Source organism: Artemia franciscana, chromosome 4 (genome assembly GCF_032884065.1).
Source record: "Artemia franciscana chromosome 4, ASM3288406v1, whole genome shotgun sequence".
Taxonomy (NCBI): Eukaryota; Metazoa; Arthropoda; class Branchiopoda; order Anostraca; family Artemiidae; genus Artemia; species Artemia franciscana.
The window spans coordinates 37,386,115-37,405,791 of NC_088866.1; the positions used below are offsets into that span (position 1 = coordinate 37,386,115).

Here is a 19,677-nt window from a genome sequence, read left to right on the forward strand (position 1 = left end):
ATAGTGAGATTCTATATTGTATGTTATAATCTGAAGCAGAAATCATACTTCGTTAATGTATGTCAATTAATGTACAGCATAATAAGAGAATTTACGCTTTATTATTAAATTAACGTCATTAATCCTATAGAGCTTACCAAAAAAAATACTAATTTACATTAGGAAAGAATTATATACAAAAAATGTGCATGTGCACCAAAACTCTCTAGACCTATGAATTAAAATCCTAATATGAATCAATCAGGGGTGAGAGGATGTCGCAAAGAAGACTTAATTGAAATGGAAACTTCTTGGGAGGCCGTAAAGAGGGAGACTTTGAATAGATTGAAATGTAGGAGGAGCGTACGTAGCTGCGTTGGCCTAAGACGGCTTGGTGCTGCGGTGAGTTGTTAGTAGTAGAATTTATCAGTAACTTATGAAACATGAAAATATTCATTAATTTTTTATTTGTTTTAACATAACTGAAATACAAGGTTGATGTTGTTCAGTTGCGGAATAGTTGCAATAGAATCGTTGTCACCTTCCTGATTTATTACTGCAGAACTAGGAACATCTCTTACAATCCCTCTGCCAGACATTTCATAGAAAATATTTTCCTCTCTATTCATTCCAAGGCACCAGATTGCCAAATATTTTCCTGTTTCAACAGAAACTTGCTCTGTTTCTTCCAATGTTATGATAATTTGAGGATCGTTGCTAGAAGTAGCGACTATATCAGGCAGTGAATTTTCTCATGATGACGTAATAGTTAATGGAGGTAATAAATTCTATGATTGACAAACAGCAAAAACTAAATCTTTCATATTAAGTTCTTTAAACGCTTTTTTTTCTATTGGAAGGTCTTTTGATAACTACTTCAGAAGTAGACTGTAACCCTATATCATGATTCACTTGTAGCTAAATTTAAATTCAGCGACTAAAACCAAAAATAAATGCTTTACCGTCAATTACAATAGCACTGGCACACACAAGTTGTAAACTGGCCAATCATACATTATCTAAATTAGCGAAGATTATCATAAAATGTTCAATAATAAGACACGTCGGATTAAAGGGGTGCCTAAATTACTACGAGTCCACTAAATGTAGAATTATATAATTCCTCCCTTAATAGCCTTCCTCCCTCCCAAAAAAAGAGCATCAATAGCAGCAACAAAAATGAAAAAAAATACAAATGAATGTGCATTGTCAGTTTAATACAGATTTGCTGATATTTATTCCTAAAATGTTTAGGTTATTTCATTTTTTAAAGTTATAAAAGTGAAAACATAAGAAGCTCTCTTTCCAGTGAAGTACAAATTATGTTCGGGCTTTGGGGAGGCATATGGGTTTAAAGCTCTACTCATTTTGAGTTAGACTCAGTTATTTATTGTAATTTCTGTTCCTTTTGGGCTTCATTTATTTGCCGATACTGATTTGTGGTAGTTATACGCTTGGTAGATTATTTGATTTGATTTTTGTTCATTTTTGGTTTAATGGGGTTCTTTACTTTTCTTTGAAAAACTTTATTTTGTGGGAAAACTTTTTTTTAAGTAATTTCTGTTCGTTTTACATTGACGTATTCTTTTCAGGTAAAAAGAAAAGATTGATCAGGTAGGCAGTTTCACTTACCTTGGTAGCATTGTTAGTAAAGACGGTGGGAGCAGCGAAGATGTTAAAAGTAGAATAGCCAAGGCTGAGGGTGTTTTTTTCACAGTTTAAAAAGTTTGGAAGAATAGGAAGATAAGTCTGCAAGCCAGGGTTAGAATATTGGAAGCTTCGGTGATGGCAGTGGTCAAATATGGCTTTGAAGCAAGGGTGCTCGGAAAAGCGGATGAAAAATTACTACATATTTTCCAGAGAAATTGCAAACGGATTGTTCTGGGTACCCTGCTGAATGACCGTATTTCAAACAGTAGGTTGTACGAAAATGTGGTTCAATCCCGCTTTCTAGGGGTATAATGAAAAAAAAGGTTTATATGGCTAGGCCACGTTCTCTGGACGAAGGATGGCAGATTGCCGAAGATTGTCCTTTTTGGCCAACCGTCTGGGGCTACAAGGAAAGCAGGTCGTCCTTATCTGGGGTGGGAGGATGTTATAAATAAAGCTTTAAATGAAATAGGAACTTCCTGGGATGGTGTAAAGAGGGAGGCCTTGAATAGATTACGTTAGAGGAGGAGCGTGCATAGCTGTGTTGGCCTCAGGCGGCTTGGTGCTGTGGTGAATTATTATTATTTAGTAGTAGTGTAGCTGTTTTCCCATTGATCTTAGTTTTAGGAATATGAGCTCTAATCACTTAATTTCCACTTATTTCAAATAAACGAACTTTAATATTATATTTGTTGTCAAATTTACAAATAGCTTTAATATACATTGGAAAATTAGTAATCCCTTTAAAGTCGAATTCATTCTCATAGGCTTTATATTTTGATAGTCTATCAACATATCTGTCATTTGCTGGGTGAAGATACGTGAGTATTGACCAAAGAAAGCATTTAATGCAAGATCTTTTTATTTTTTTAAAAGTCAGGTAATTGTTTATAAGTAACTCCCACATAATTTGGTAATCTTGTCATTCGATACTCAATTCCATCGACTCTCTCAAATTGAAATTGTAAGCCTTATCTGGGTGTATTCTCTATGACCAATGTGTGTATATTCCTGTGGGTACTATTTAGATAGCTTTGTTCGATGTCACTATTTTTATTAAAAATCCAGGAGCAGCTATGATAATGACTGGGTTCAAGTTCTTCACTACCCTTCTAGGAATAAAATATTAAACGTGTTGCAAATTGAACTCTTTAACTATCTCTGTCATTCATTGTATTTTGTAAATCTCTAACAACAGAGTCAAAAAGTGGTCTAAAATCATTTCCATTTGAATTCATTAAAATATTAACTGTAAGGGAATTTTCTCTAATCCATTGAATGCTTCGATTATTGTCATGTTCTTCTTCTCTAAACATGTTCTCTGGGATATTTGGAAATTCTTTTATTTTTTTTCTTATTTATAAAAAAAAAATCGAAATATCAATATTTCATTCTTTTTTAACACTCTGTTTACCGGTTAAATCTCAAATAAATTGTGGATTTTTATCAAAATCCTTTTTATCGACTTTTATTTGATTATTAAAATAAATTTTTACTTTATTCTTGACTTCATTATACTTTCTAGCACTCGAAATCTGTTTTGATTTTTAAAAAAATTTCATGTTCAGTAATATCTTTATTTCGTATACTATTAATTTGAAGTTTTAAATCTGAAATGATTTTATTCTTTTCTTCGATTACATTTTCTAATTTTACATTTAATTCAGGTTCAATATTATGACAATACTACCTTTTGTCTTTTTCTCTTTTTACATTTTGTGACCATTGAATATATTGATTGCACATTGATATTTTATTATTAAGATGATCATTGGTAGTATTGAATATTTTAAGTTTCTCACCAATAGTCTTTAGATTATTGTGTTTAGCAAATGACCGCAATTCATATGCGGCAATTGATTTTTCATCTTGGTGAATTTGGATTTTGTTGTAAACAACTTTTTAATATCTTCTGCAATGTCTGCCATTTATATAGAGCTAATTTTATTAAACAAAATTCCAAATTTCAAATTTGTTGAAAACGTAGAAATCTGTTAATGTGCATTCATATGATAAAAAAAATTAAATTTGTTTAATAATTTAAATCTGTAAGAAATGGAGATTTATTGTATGCGGGTGTAAAGAGATTACTACAATCAAGTCTTTAACTCAAACTGTTTAAAAAAGATATGAATTGCCAATACTCAAAGGTATTTTTACATTTTTTCTTGCAAGAAAAGTCGCTTTTTAAACAGGAAGCAATGAGCAGAAACCTTATATAAATGGAAGCAGCATTTGCACTGGCAAGAGTAGAATAGAAAACAAACTTTTAGAACTCTATAATTCATAACTTTCAGGGATTGATGATTTACATAGAAAATTAAAAGAACATGGTTTTACTGTATCAAAAACTAGAATCAAAGAACTGTTGCAAAATCAAAATAGTTATTCACTGCACCATCCAGCTTATCATACATTTAAAAGAATACGCGTTTACGGTCATATTATCGATGACCAGTGGTAAGCAGATTTGATTGATATGCAGCAGTATAAAAGTGAAAATAATAATTTTAATTATGTTCTTGGTCATCGGTTGTCTTAGTAAATATGCTTGGTACATACCTTTACAGGATAAAACGGGTAAGAAAATTATTAATGCTTTTACGGGTTTATTTAAAAAATAAAAAACCCAAAAAATAACAAACAAATAAAGGTAGAGAATTTTATGAAAAACGTTCAAGTATTTTTTAAGAGTCATGAAATTCACTGGTTCTCATCCGAAAGTAAATTGAAAGCTCAAATTGTTGGACGGCTTAGTAGAACAATCAAAGAGAAATTATGGAAATATTTTATACATAAAAACACAAAACATTGGATAGATGTACTACTCTCTTTTGTCGACAATTATAACAATTCTTATCATCGATTCATCAAAATGAAACCAATGGAAGCGAGTAAAAAAGGAAATGAAAACAAGGTCTGCACTAATCTATTTCCTTGTGTCGAAGTTTAAAAACCATCAATAAAGAAATTCAATGTTGGTGATTTGGTTGGAATTAATAAAAGTAAGGGTGTTCTTGATAAGTGTTATCTACTAAATTATATAACTGAAGTGCTTCAAGTAGCTGCAGTGAAACATACAATCCATGTAACGTATGAACTGTCAGCCAAAACTTGTGAACTCATTATTGGTGGTTTTTACGAAAAAGAACTCTCGAAAGTTGCTCAATAAAACTTTCATTCTATAGATGGATCCTATAAAGTTGAATCAATTATTAGCGGGTATAGTGAAAAGTAGAGAGACATAAATTTATAAGACGATTGGATGAATCTTTAAGCAACGCATTAATTTTACAAGTAAGCAATCAAGCTCACTCAAGTCAAGCTATTTTACCCCCGAATATGCTAAATTCCATTGCAAAAATCTAAATTCATATATGCTATATAGCATAGGCCAAGGATATTTTTTCACGATTGAAAGAAGTTTAGAAAAATAGGAAGATAAGTCTAAGAACCAAGATTAGAATATTGAAAGCAACAGTGATAACAAGGGCCAAGTATGGCTTTGAAATGGGGCATTTCGAAAGACGGAAGAGGATTTGTTAGATTTTTTCCAGAAGACTTGGCTATTGATCTTTTGGCTATTTGTGGGACTGACCGTATTTTAAACAGTAAGCTGTGTTAAAAATTGTGGTTTATCCGGCATTATAGGGCAATAATGAGTGAGGTTGAGATGACTAGGACACTTTCTGCAAATGGAGGATGGCAGACTACCAAATATCGTCCATTTCAGCCAACCATATAGAGGCAAACGAAAAGCAGGTCGTCCTCGAATGGGTGGAAAGAGATCGGCAAAAGGCCTTAAAGAAAATACAATTTTCTTGAGAGGGCGTAAAGAAGGAAGCTTTGAATATCTTGGGATGAAGGAGAACCGTGCACGGCTGTGTTGTCTCAGGGGGCTTGGTGCTGCAGCGCGTTGTCAATAATAGCAGTTTACATATTTAAAGGCTCGTACCTTTACGGGATAACAAAGCGTACGTGATCACAACAACAACAAAGTAACACGTAAGAATGTGCTTTTTTGTGGGGGGGATTTCAAGAGAAGAACATAGCACGTATCTTAAGATCCTGAGAGAAGGGAAGGCACACACTGGAACTCTCTGAACTGGCTGGTGCTAAAATAGCCTAATCCTAATAAACTTATAAGTAAAACGATCAAATATTACCTGAACAACAAGCTAGCTCAATATTAAAGCTGAGATAGGCGTTGCTTATGAGGGTAGGAGTATTTTCCTTATAGCTAAACTCTGTCACAATATTTGATGGTTGCGAGACGATAAGCTCTGGCAAAAATTAGAAAAAAATCGACTGCATTAGAAAACCTCGAACCGCGAAACAAGTAGTATAATATTGACACATTTTATTGATACCCTTCAAATAGTATAATATTCAGCAATAAGATATATAGTATGAATCGTGTATATGAATAAAACTTAACATACTACATAACAAAATATATGCTTAATCGATAGCCAAGTGTGGTGATACGATAGTGTGATCTGCATAATTATGAAACAAACTCAAGGAAACACATGGGTCCAAATGTATGGAATGAACTACCAGTGAGCATTAGGGTGGCGGAACACGTACCTCAGATTAAAAAGAAATTAAAAGATTATTTTTGGGGGATAAATTTTGAATTTTATTATGGGTGGTAGGGTGATTAGGGGAAGAAGGCTGGGTTCAGGAGGTAAGGGTAGGGCAAGGGAGGTAAGGGTGGGCTAGGGAGGTAAGGGTGGGCTAGGGAAGTAAGGGTGGGCTAGGGAGGTAAGGGTGGGCAGGGGGTAAGGTGGGGCTGGGAGGAATGAAAGGGGGGAGGGAGAGTTGGGTACTAATGAGTAAGAGAGATTGGATTTGTTATTATAGATAAGTAGATATGTGGACTTTCGCGCGAATACAAACCCTCATAGGTTTTCCCAAGCGCGAAAGTGTTGTATTTTATTTATTTATTTGTAAATGTTGAAATAAAAACTTGAACTTGAATCCTAATATGGCCACCATAAGCGCACACATAAATAGGGGTAAGACTTAGCCCCCATCAATAATTGACAACCTTCGGTTTTTAGGTTACAAAATTTCAACATTAAAAGATTCTATTCAATCCGGCCAAAAAAAATGTTTAACAATACATTAGTAATTAGACTTAACAATGGTTCCTGATCCCTCACTATAAATCAAGATACTTTTAAAGTAAAACATTCCAGTCAGAAATAAACAAAAATAAAAATTGGCAAACTCGTAAAGGGTTAAACAGTCTTCAATTGTCTCTACGAGTATTTTCAAAGAAATTATTTTTCAAGGATTTTATACCTGCCAATGTTGTCGCCACTGGACAAAATGGACCATAGCTTTCGCAAGCTTTCAAAAGGACCATATACACACTTTCACAGTTTTCTAATTTATGCATGGGTAGTTCTATTAGAAATCATGTTTTTTTTGGTCTTTCCAACCAATGTAATTTCTCTCTCAACTTAATGGTTTAGTGCGTATTTCGGTAGTATTGTAGACTTTCTAAACTAGCTACATAATAACAACACAACTCTTGATGTACTTGGTTAACCTAACTTCGTTAATGTTCTGTGAAAGCGAGTTGAAATCTGAATTCGTTTAGTTGGATAAAATTACTTTCAAAGTTCGTTTTTTTCATTCATTTTCAACGTACATAACTTTTGAAAAGTTAATCCAAAAAATGTTACACAAACTTTGTGAAGCAACGTTGCACACCATAAGAGAAAATGGACGGAACAATGTTAAACTCGGAATAGAACTAAGGAAAATTAAAATAAAGGCAACCACAAAAAATAATAATAAAATTATGCCGGTAAGGACGTATTCGTTTTGTTGTTATTGTAGCTAAGCTGAAGAGGAGCAGGTGTATAAGATTATTCAATTTAGATTATTCAACTCTGGCCTGGAGCCTAATCAAAATTTGAGATTTTATTTGTTTTGTTTGAACTCTTTTCTTCTGATTATGATCCACACAAATACACACTTTTCAGAATTTTCATACATTAGTCTAACTCATCACTCAAGACCAAATACTTAAAACTAACAAATGACCAGATTTATGTGACAGGATAGATACCACCCAACATTAAATAACAAATCTACACCACTCTTACAAAAATTGAAGAAAAGGCATCAATCAAATACGTAGAATTACGAAAAAACTTTATTGTAGTGTTGTTTAGATAGTAACTAAGTTCAAAAATAACAATTTAATTTCTAGCAATGGATCTCAATTCTCAAATTGCAGGAAGTGCATTTTGTGGGCAGAATTTTTTTTTTTTTAACGATTCAATTGTTGGGTCAGCGTTTCCACTTTTCTTTTGGCAAATCTGTGCAAACTCACATGGAATCCAGTAGACTCCAGAAAAGTTCCATAAATAAAACCGATAAAACAGAACAATGGAAAAATTATATACCCCCAAATATACCTATGCCAAGAGAGATGATTTCTCGGAATAGCGTGACTGCTGAATACAGCCAGAGAGGGGGATTAAGCTCCTTTACAGCTACAGATAATTAAGCAATATTTTGATTGATCCTACGTCATGTCATCATCAGGCTTCAACACGGCAAAGGACTGGTTAAAAAATTGCTTTATCTTCCAACTGACATATATTTATCTATAGCTTTGCGTAAACTCAAATACCTTCCTACAACTATACCGAGGATTTAAAAAACCGTAGACATGCAGTGACGACTATAGAAAAAGGAACACTAGATTTGGTATTAAACTTGATCAAACAGCTATACATTATCAGAGTAGAAACTCTCGTATTTTTAATACTTTTTTTGTTCCTCTCTGAAACTACCCAAAGGTAATCGCAATTAGCCTAAAAATTTAGCTTTATAATCTTGTTTTATGATCCTACTTAATTACAAGCAAAAGCAAGAAATAAGTTTTAGTATCTTGATATCAGAAGCGTGTAAGTCAAAAATAATTTTCTCGTCTTAATTCATTTTAATACAGAGCCCAACAAAAAAAGAAAAAGAAAAATTGAATTGAACCAAAACTATAAGCCATCTCCACCATCCTTTTACCATCTCGGCAGCATCACAGCCCAGTTTTTAAGGTACAAATAGAAAACAGCTCCAAAACGATAAGCTAAATATTTTGAAATATTCCCTAAGACTAAGGCGATGCAATTTTTATATTCAATCACTTGATATATGTGCCGAATAACAAATTATTTTCACAAAACTAAACTAGCCATTAGCTTCAAGGGAAGAAGAACATTCCCAAAGATTAAGTTCACTCACTTCCAAAACTCTAATTAGTGATCTCTAAAATTTATAGTCAGACTCTTTCGAAAAACACGCAAAAAAAATAAAAATACATAATAACGTTCAAACAGTGCAAAACCATGTTAAATGATGCAAAATAATGATTAATACAAAGAAATTAACTTAAAACCAAACTTAATGTACCTTGGTCACTCGAACGCAACCAACAACTTCATAAATCAGTTTGGAGAAGAATTCAAATTCAAAACTACCGCCAGGAATCGACATTTTTTATATAAAATAAAATCCGTCGTCGTTTTCATAACACAAAGAGAAGCTTCTAAACTTTATTTTATGATTAAAGTCCATCCTTACCTGGCAATAGTATTTACATTAAATTAAAATTGAAGGGAAAAGTTCTTTCAAAGAACTATAAAAGAAAATTCTGTTTAGATTCTACCGCTTAACGCACTTTAATTTCATTTATTATTGACTCAGACTTGCAGCAAATAATATCTCTGGGTGCAAAACATACAAAAGGCTTCTACGTTTTGCACCAGATTTCGTCAGTTTTTACGAGTTTTATGCATCATCAGGATTCATCAACTAAGCTAAAATATTTTAGCATAGTCACAGAAAATGAAGTCAACTTCAAATTCTAGAAAATCCCTCAATGTTAGTGAAAAGGAGAAAATAGGAAAAAAAATTAAAAAAATGAAAGGGTCGTCTAAAAATCACACAAGGTGTTTATATTAGATAAAATACAACTACCTAATATTTTTCACCTTGTTTTCTTCTTTATCGGAAATATAAACCATAATAACAATCTAAAAAATAAAATATTATCCTAATGTTCAGTATAAGCAAGTTGGAAATCATCAATTCAAATTTTGAAATTTCCAATGATTTTTTCATCAGTGTTTGAAATCTTCAGTCATTTTTAACATAATTCAGATCCAATAATAAATTAGATTTCTAAATCTTGAAAGATAACAGTATGAATATTATTCTCGAAAAAAAGTATTTACCCAGACAGTAAGGGTTTAGTGATATATATATATATATATATATATATATATATATATATATATATATATATATATATATATATATATATATATATATATATATAAATGGACCCATACTTATTTACAGATGAAGGGAGGTTAGAAGTAGAAGGAAAACTGATGAACGGAAGTTTGAAGGTAAACTGACGAAGGGAGGTTAGAAGATAAACTGATGAAGGGAAACCTATTTCAGGCCGTGAATCCGTTCTTGAAAATTCGATGAAGCTAGGAAAGCTGAAAAAAGACTGAGAAAAGCTTGAGAAGTCGTTCGCCTTTGCTAGTAGGCTACTATGTTTTCTAGTAGTAAGAATTCAACCTCTTGACCAAAAACCTGGTCTCCTGAGATGTTTTATGATGTTTTATGACTGCTGAAAAGACCAGCAATGTTCTTGTCAACTGTGAGCCCTTTCTTCACAGATACATTGAACATACAGTAAAAATGAATTTCGAACACTACTATTTAAGGTTCAGAGCCTTTTCGAGGAGCATTGAGACACACTGACGGCTTTTACGTAAAGTTTCACAAAAACATTGCTTCACGACGCGCAATTTAAAAAAAAAAGTGCTTGTACGACCCAAATTTCCACAGCATAAGATCTTTTCTTGTCAGAAAACTCAAGTGAATCTTAAACCACACCCAAGTAGATACTCATATAACTAATAGCCTGAAAAGACACAATCAAGCTGTTCTGGGTATAATTTTAATAAATCATACATTCAATTAAAGCACACATTGACGACATCTCAGACAATTTTAGCTTTATGAAAAATAGACACCTCATGTGACCTTTGGATAACCCTGTTTGTCAAAAGTTGGGTATCGTCTATTATAAAATACCAAAGACCGTTTCAACACAAGTTTTATATATACAAATCTGTATCTGCTTAAATAGTTCATTTATTTCGACAGGTATGATATAATCCACTCATATATCACTGTAGCCTTATGAAGAACATCTGTGGGGAAGACTTTTTAAATCTAGGCATGCCGTAAAGGCCGCCCTGTCCCCTCTCTTAGTTTTACTAGTCTTACCAGTTGTTAACCAGTTTTACCAGTCTACTCTTAGTTTCAGCTTGATATACGAGCTAGATAAAAAGAATTATCTGGAGGGGTTGGCAGGAATCATTAGTCATCGTTATATTTCCAATAAAAACCAACCCCTTAACCCATCTTAGCTTTTTAGTGGATAGAACGGACAGAGGGGATTTGAAATTTTCTCGGTCTTGCTGAATGTGTAATACATGAGCCATTTTACCTTAGTAAAAAAGAGAAAAAATACAGGTGACCGAACACAGGATATTACGGTCTTCTCAACTCCCTCATAAGCCCGGATAGAGAAACAGCTCTTTATTCATTCCTCTGCTGATAATTTCTGCTGTTTGTCGTTGGTTTTCTGAGCCTTTTATACTTTTAATCTTTTCATCTGTTAATTTGAAAAGAGTATACACATCTTTGTCACAGGCTTTCTGAGCAAACACATGACAGAGCGCCATGACCAACCACGATCCATACTTTTCTTCACGGTGTGAGGCAAATCCTGAAAAACAATTATAGATATAACTAGAGTTACCCTAAAAATTCACCGAATAATTACAAATAGTATTTGAATTTACAATTTTGTCACACACAAAACGTAAGTGTGTCTGAGATTTTTTTTTCCGAATTGGTTAAAAAGCAATAAATTGTCCTTTTTTGCTAGTGAATCTTAATTCGCTAGTGACATCTATAAAGACATATTCATTTCATCGGAGATAGGCCACACTATTCAGCCACTTACTTTGAGTTGAAAAAAGTCATTGAACAGAAAACTGATATTCCAGAAATGCTTCTAAATATTATTTTTGCTCTTCAGCGAAACTATGCTAGAGAAGCTTATTCCCATTCAAACACATCATGGATTCAGGTCTAATTTTAATGGCACTCTGAATTATGACCGTAATGACTTGTTGGTTTTGACTTTCTTGTTAGATAGGCTATTTCCTTTCGAAATAACACAGATGACCTCCGTGTTCTCCTGTGAGTCAATGATTCTTTACAAGTACGTCTACTTGCTTCTCAGCAGTTTTCTTGCCGTGCGACACTGTTTATCACAGCATCAGTGCAAAAATGAAGAGATGCAACACCAAGGCAAGCACGGCAAACCCATCTGCCACAGGCTCCCTGGTAGTGCCATCCCATCGAAGCCATCTGTTGGTTCATTCATCAATTCCAGGTGTACAATATCTAGTTTTTACACTGACTAGAGGACAACAGGCATGTCTTACACTTGATACACTGGGCAGGAAGTTATTATTCCCGTGGAGATAAGATGTTAGAAGTTAATAAAAAAGTTAAATTAGTGACAGAAAATAACAAGAGCTAAGAGCTCATATGGCAATTGTGACGAGGCCGGAAGAGCCAAGAGTTCATAAGGTATGAGCTCTAGAAAAATTCTAAGAATCAATTGATTTAAAAAGAAAATCAGAGACTTAATGCCGGTCGGGATTTAAAATAAGAGCTCTGAGTCACGATGTTCTAAATATCAAAATTCATTAAGATCCGATCACCCACTCGTAAGTTATAAATACCTCATTTTTTCTAATTTTTCCACTCCCTTCAGCCCCCCAGATGGTCAAATTGGGGAAAACGACTCTATCAAGTCAAATTTGTGCAGCTCCCTGACACGCCTACCAATTTTCATCGTCCTAGCACGCCCAGAAGCACCAAACTCGCCAAAGCACTGAACCCCACCCCCTAACTCCCCCAAAGAGAGCAAATCCATTACGGTTACCTCAATCACGTATCTGCGACATTTGCTTATTCTACCCACCAAGTTTCATCCTGATTTCTCCACTCTAAAAGTTTCCCAAGATTTCCGGTTTCCCCCTCCAACTCCCCCCAATATCAACAGATCTGGTTCGGATTTGAAATAAGAGCTCGGAGACATGAGTTCCTTCTAGATATCAAATTTCATTAAGATCTGGTCACCCGTCCGTACGTTACAAATACCTCATTTTTCTAATTTTTCCCAATTAACAGCAGCCCCATCCTAACTCCACCAAAGACAGCGGATCCGGACCGGTTATGTCAGTCACGTATTTTGGACTTGTTTTTATTCTTTCCAACAAGTTTCATCCTGATCTCTCCGGTTTAAGTGTTTTCCAAGATTTCCGGTCCTCCCCAACTCCCCCCCCCCAATGACGCTGGATCCTGTCGGGATTTAAAATAAGAAATCTGAGTTACAAGTCCTTCTAAATACGAAATTTCGTTAAGATCCGATCACTCCTTCGTAAGTTAAAAATATCTCATTTTTGTAACTTTTTAGAATTAACCCCCCCCCCCAACTCCCCCAAATAGAGCGTATCCGTTCCGGTTATTTCAATCACGTACCTAGGACTTCTAATTATTATTCCCACCAAGTTTCATCCTGATCCCTCCACTCTAAGCGTTTTTCAAGATTTTAGGTTCCTTACCCCCCAAAGTCACCAGATCCGTTCAGGATTTAAAATAAGAGCTCTGAGACACGATATCCTTCTAAATATCAAATTTCATTAAGATCCGATCACCCGTTTGTAAGTTAAAAATACCTCTTTTTTCTAATTTTTCCGATTTAAAATCTTTCTAATCCCCCCCCCCCCAAATGGTCGAATCTGAGAAACGACAGTTTCTTATTTAATATGGTCTGGTTTCTGATACACCTGCCAAATTTCATCGTATTCGCTTACCTGAAAGTGTCTCAACTAGCAAAACCAGGACAGACAGACCAACCGACAGAATTTGCAGTCGCTATATGTCACTTGGTAGATACCAAGTGCCATAAAAAGCCAGAGTAGAAGTAGTATCCTGCATACCAAAGCAACATTAATATTTTATACAAATGTTGCTCAAAATAGAAAAGCGACCTCTAGCATTTTTCAAACTTTCCTTCATTTTTTTAGTTTTTACTATCTTGCTTGAACAACTCCAAATAAAACATTTTTTTCCTGTTTAAATTTTTTCAGCTTTAAAGGTTCGTAAAAATCAAATCAAAGTGATAGTTTACTTAACTATCACTAAAACCTGAGAGACAGGGATACATTCATTGCGTGGCCTGCATATACCAAAGTTATCTATATTTCAAAGTTCACGGATACACACGGATCAAAACCCTCTGTTTTACAGCATGGAGCATTTATACAATGACTGAAAATCCGAAAGAAAGTACATTTCGATGCCAAAATATTTCAATATTCCGAGGAGAATCCTCCATGCCAAACTTAGGGATAGCAGGAATTTCCCTGCCTCGCAAATCCATTCCAAATAATTATAAATTAATGAGGCTTAACTTAGAAACACCTATCACAAGCAGTGGATAAGCGACAAATTGGAATTAAAGTAAGGCAGAGACTCCATGTGAGCAGGAACAGAGAAGAGAAGAGAGAGAAAGAGAAGGAGAGAAAAATAAGGATCGGTGAAAGGAAGAGAGAGAGAGAGAGAGAGAGAGAGAGAGAGAGAGAGAGAGAGAGAGAGAGAGAGAGAGAGAGAGAGAGACTAACATCGATACGTAATGCATAAACAGAATGAGAAACATACCTGGTACAGTAGATTTGAATATAGTCATATCATCCACAGCTCTATGTAGTTCATCAGCACTTTCATTGTTGCCGTCTTTATACAGTCGGGGCTTTTTGTACGCACCCTCTGGAACATAGGGTATAGGGTGTGCAACACCTCTATCAGATGTATCGCCCCTGTCAATTCCAATTAAACTCGTTAAGCAATGTTACAGGTACAACCTTTAAATTTGTTAAGCAGCAAAAAATAAAAAATAAAAAAAATAAACAAGAGCTAAGAGCTCATATGGCACTTTTGACGAGGCGAGAAGAGCTAAGAGCCAAGAGATCATATGGTATGAGCTCTAACAAAATTCTATGAATCAATAGATTGATTTAAAAAGGAAAATAAGAGGCTTAATGCCGGTCAGGATTTAAAATAAGAGCTCTATGTCACGATGTCCTTCTAAATATCAAAATTCATTAAGATCCGATCACCCACTCGTAAGATATATATACCTAATTTTTTCTAATTTTTCCTCTCCCTTTAGCCCCCCAGATGGTCGAATCTGGGAAAACGACTTTATCGAGTCAAATTGTGCAGCTCCCTGACACGCCTATCAATTTTCATCGTCCTAGCACGTCCAGAAGCACCAAACTCGCCAAATCACTGAGCCCCTCCGCCCAACTCCCCCAAAGAGAGCGAATCCAGTACGATTCTGTCTATCACGTATCGAGGACATTTGTTTATTCTATCCACCAAGCTTCATCCCGATTCCCACACTCCAAGTGTTTTTCCAAGATCTCCCCCTCCAACTCCCCCCAATGTCAAACGATCTGGTCGGGATTTGAAATAAGAGCTCTGAGACTTGAATTCTTTCTAAAAATCAAATTTCATTAAGATCCGATCATCTATTGGTAAGATAAAAATACCCCAATTTTCACGTTTTCCAAGAATTCCGGTTTCCCCTCCAACTCCCCCCAACGTCACAGGATCTGGTCGGAATGTAAATAAGAACTTTAAAGCACAAGATCCTTCTAAATATCAAATTTCATTAAGATCTGGTCACCCTTTCGTAAATTACAAATACCTCAATTTTCAAAATTACCCCCCCTCCAATTCCACCAAAGAGAGCAGATCCGGTCCTGTTATGTCAGTTACGTATCTTAGACACGTTTTTATTCTTCCCATTCAGTTTCATCCTGATCTCACCGCTTTAAGTATTTTCTAAGATTTCCGCCCCCCCCCCCCCCCCAATTACGCTTGATCCGGTTGAGATTTAAAATAAGAGATCTGAGTTACGAGGTCCTTCTAAATATGAAGTTTCATGAAGATCCGATCACTCCTTCGTAAGTTAAAAATACGTCATTTTTTTCTTATTTTTCAGAATTAACCCCCCCCCCCATAGATCGGATCCGTTCCAATTATGTAAATAACTTATGTAAGACTTCTGCTTATTTTTCCCACCAAGTTTCATCCCGATCCCTCCAATATAAGCATTTTCCATAATTTTAGGTTCCCCCACCCCAAACTTCCCCCAACGTCACCAGATCCAGTCAGGATTTAAAATAAGAGCTTTGAGACACGATATCCTTCTAAATATAAAATTCCATTGAGATCCGATAACCCGTTCGTAAGTTAAAAATACCTCATTTTTCTAATTTTTCCGAATTAACCCCTCCCCCAACTACCCCAAAGAGAGCGGATCCGTTCCGGTTATGTCAATCATGTATTTAGGACTCGTGATTATTTTTTCCACCAAGTTTCATCCCGATCCCTTCATTCTAAGTGTTTTTCAAGTTTTAGGTTTCCCCCTCCCAACTACCCCCCCCCAATGTCACCAGATCTGGTCGGGTTTAAAATAAAAGCTCTGAGCCACGATATTCTTCTAAATATCAAATTTCATTGAGATCCGATCACCTGTTCGTAAGTTAAAAATACCTCATTTTTCTAATTTTTCAGAAATAACCCCCCCCCCCCCAACTATCCCAAAGAGAGCGGATCCGTTCCGTTTATGTCAATCATGTATCTAACACTTGCGTTTATTTTCCCCATCAAGTTTCATCCCGATCCCTCCACTCTAAGTGTTTTCCAAGTTTTAGGTTTCCCCCTCCCAACTCCCCCCCAATGTCACCAGATCCAGTCGGGATTTAAAATATGAGCTCTAAGACACGATATCCTTCTAAACATCAAATTTCATTGAGATCCGATCACCCGTTCGTAAGTTAAAAATACCTCATTTTTTCTAATTTTTCAGAATTACCCCCCCCCAACTACCCCAAAGAGAGCGGATCCGTTCCGATTATGTCAATCATGTATCTGGGACTTGTGCTTGTTTTTCCCATCAAGTTTCATCCCGACCCCTCCAATCTAAGTGTTTTCCAAGATTTTAGGTTCCACCCCTCCCCCTCCCCCCAATGTCATCAGATCCGGTTGGGATTTAAAATAAGAGCTCTGAGACACAATATCCTTCCAAACATCAAATTTCATTAAGATCTGATCAACAGTTCGTAAGCTAAAAATACTTCAATTTTTCTATTTTTTCCGAATTAACCGGCCCCCCATTCCCCCCAGATGGTCGAATTGGGAAAAAGGGAAAAAAACGGGAAATCAAATTGGGAAAAACTATTTCTAATTTAATATCGTCCCGTCCCTGATACGCCTGCCAAATTTCATCGTCCTAGCTTACCTGGAAGTGCCTAAAGTAGCAAAACCAGGACCGAAAGACAGACAGACCGACAGAATTGGCGATTGCTATATGTCACTTGGTTAATACCAAGTGCCATAAAAAATCAAAGTTCAGGGGAAGCCTCGCAGACATGACCATCTTCAGCTGCGTCATAGATCGCCCAAGAATAACCCAATTGGATAGTAAAACTTAACATCCAGATTTAAATTAGTGTATCAATCAGATTAAACTTTGTACCATTCACATTTAAATTTAATTTGAAAATTCATTAATTTTTTGTAGTTGTTCTTTTTCAGTCAACATTATTTTCGAATCGTCGTTGTTTTAACTATTCTTTTTTGTTTGCAAATATACGTCTTTAAAAAATACTTACGCAGGCAAAATTTTTGTAACGCTATTTTGGATTTAAATCTTTTAGAAATAGCTATGAGATGGCAATTACTCATGTATTTGTGGCAAATAATACCAAAAAATTTCTTTCGAAAATGAATTGAAAGTGCGAAAATAAAATTAGAAGGAAAGTACGACCCACCCAGATCTGCACGAAGAACGTTTCAGGTTTCCTCCCCTGGCTCAAAGACTAACAAACATAATTTCGTATTAGTCAACTATAATTTTTTATCATTTTTTATTTGTACCCTCGGTAACAAATTAAACTGCTCCTAACAAGCATTAAAAACTTAATTTTCGCTCACCCTTGAAGGGGACCAAACACCATTATGCCGAGTTGTATTGAAAGTATGCCCTGATAATTATTAGTTAATTAAAAAAAAAAAAAACGTTCCAAAAAGATATTTTCTAAAGAAAAGTAAAGGCCGTATTAAACTTAAGATCAGAAGAAATAGAAACCTACAGTAAGTCAAACTCAAAACGACCAGAAATTAAACAAGCAATCATAGCAAAAGTCTAAAATCTGCTGCGTCATTGGCGCTTTACTAAAAACTATATGTGTTTTGGACAGTCTTGGAAAGTACAAATAAAATAAAACTGAATGTTTCTATTAATGCTTCTATTAATTATTGAAAGAAAATCCGTTCAAGATTTTATTTCACTATAATTTTATTTTCATTTCAATACTGCAATAACTGGAAAAAAATCTGTAATATAATTCGTTTTCAGTGAAGCGCCAAGCTGTACTAGGCTTTAGACGTTTACAGTTAGGGAAACACTCTTGTTTGTAGAGATTCTTTTCGTTTCAAGCTTGATCTACACATTCAATTTCAGTTTACTCGTTTCAAGATTTATTTACTCATTTATATTAGTACCTTTATTTACCATTTATATTAGTACCTTATATTGTATGTTTATTTGCTATGATTCTTTATTCAGTTTCTGCTCGTTTTGGGTTTCATTTCTTCTCCAATAGCAAAATATTTTTGTTCGTTTTAAGCGTGACTTGCATAGTCAACTTCGCTTTATTCGTTTTGAGATTCATTTATTCATTTATATTAGCACTGTACCTGTTGTAAGTTTTGAGTTGAAGTGAAGACTGAAGGTATCTTGAACAGTTTTGGGAAGAGCTAATAAACTTAAACTGAATTCCCATGATTTTTGGAATAGAATATCGTTAATAATTTGTATGGTTGGGAGGCCGTGGAGGGAGGGCCAGGCGTCAGAAACCGTGAATTTTGGAGTACGAGTTTTTATAATACCATGAGTTTTCTTCTGGGGGGGGGCCATGGAGGGAGGATAAGGGGTGAGTTCCCTTGATTTATCATTGACAATATTTTGGGGAGGGAGGGTTATCGGACCATGGAGTACAAGGCGTCAGCTCCCATAAGTTTTGAAATAAAATATTGCTAATAAGTTTTTTCTTGAGGGGGGACATGGGGGCCAGGGGTGTGTTGCCGTAATTTTAGAATAAAATACCAATAACAAGTTGTTTTTTCGGGGGGGGGGCATGCAGAGAAGGCCAGGGCCATGTCACTGTTGGAATAAAAATCATACTTAAGTTTTTTGGGTGGGTGTGGGGGTTTGGTTTATCTGATCTTTGAACTATTTTCAAAACCCTCACATAAGAACCTTATATGCCCCCTGGACAAAACATACAACACTTGTCCCATGGCTCTGGGGGGTTGTGTAGACCCAGGAGTTTTTGTTATACAATCTTTTGATTTAGTTTAACAAAATGGCTATCTCAAAAATTCAATCCGTTTGATTTGGGGTAAAGAAGACAAGAGAGCTAGTTGCCTTCCGGTCCCTTTTGGCTCTTAAAAGGGAACTAGAACTTTCAATTTGCAATAGAACTATCCCCCGATGAAGTTATACAATCGTTCCTTCCATAAAAACCTCATATGCCCCCGGGTTCTGAGGGGCTGTGTAGACCCGGAGTTTTTATTATATAATCTTTGATCTATTTTCGACAAAATGCAAATCTCAAAAGTTTGATCGGACACATTTAGGGAAAAGATGGTTGGTGGGGGAGTGGGTCTAGTTGCCATTAGATTACTTTTGACTCTCAAAACGGGAACTATAGCATCAAATTTCTAGTCATGTGAGTCCTCTCCGAAGTTTAACTCTTCCATAGAAACCTTACATGCCCCCGGACA

General features: G+C 35.3%; 1 protein-coding gene across 1 annotated transcript in view; it reads right to left on the reverse strand.

Moving 5' to 3' along the window:
• Positions 1–10,611: 10,611 nt before the first annotated feature.
• Positions 10,612–19,677, reverse strand: part of LOC136026378 (caspase-2-like) — a 57,893-nt gene continuing 48,827 nt past the window's right edge. Inside the window, exons 7-8 of the mRNA XM_065702925.1 lie at positions 14,479–14,636; positions 10,612–11,464 (exon numbers count right to left, since the gene is read on the reverse strand). Of these exons, the coding sequence (XP_065558997.1) occupies positions 11,247–11,464; positions 14,479–14,636 (376 nt within the window). The 3' untranslated portion in view covers positions 10,612–11,246. The remainder of the gene's footprint in view (positions 11,465–14,478; positions 14,637–19,677) is intronic.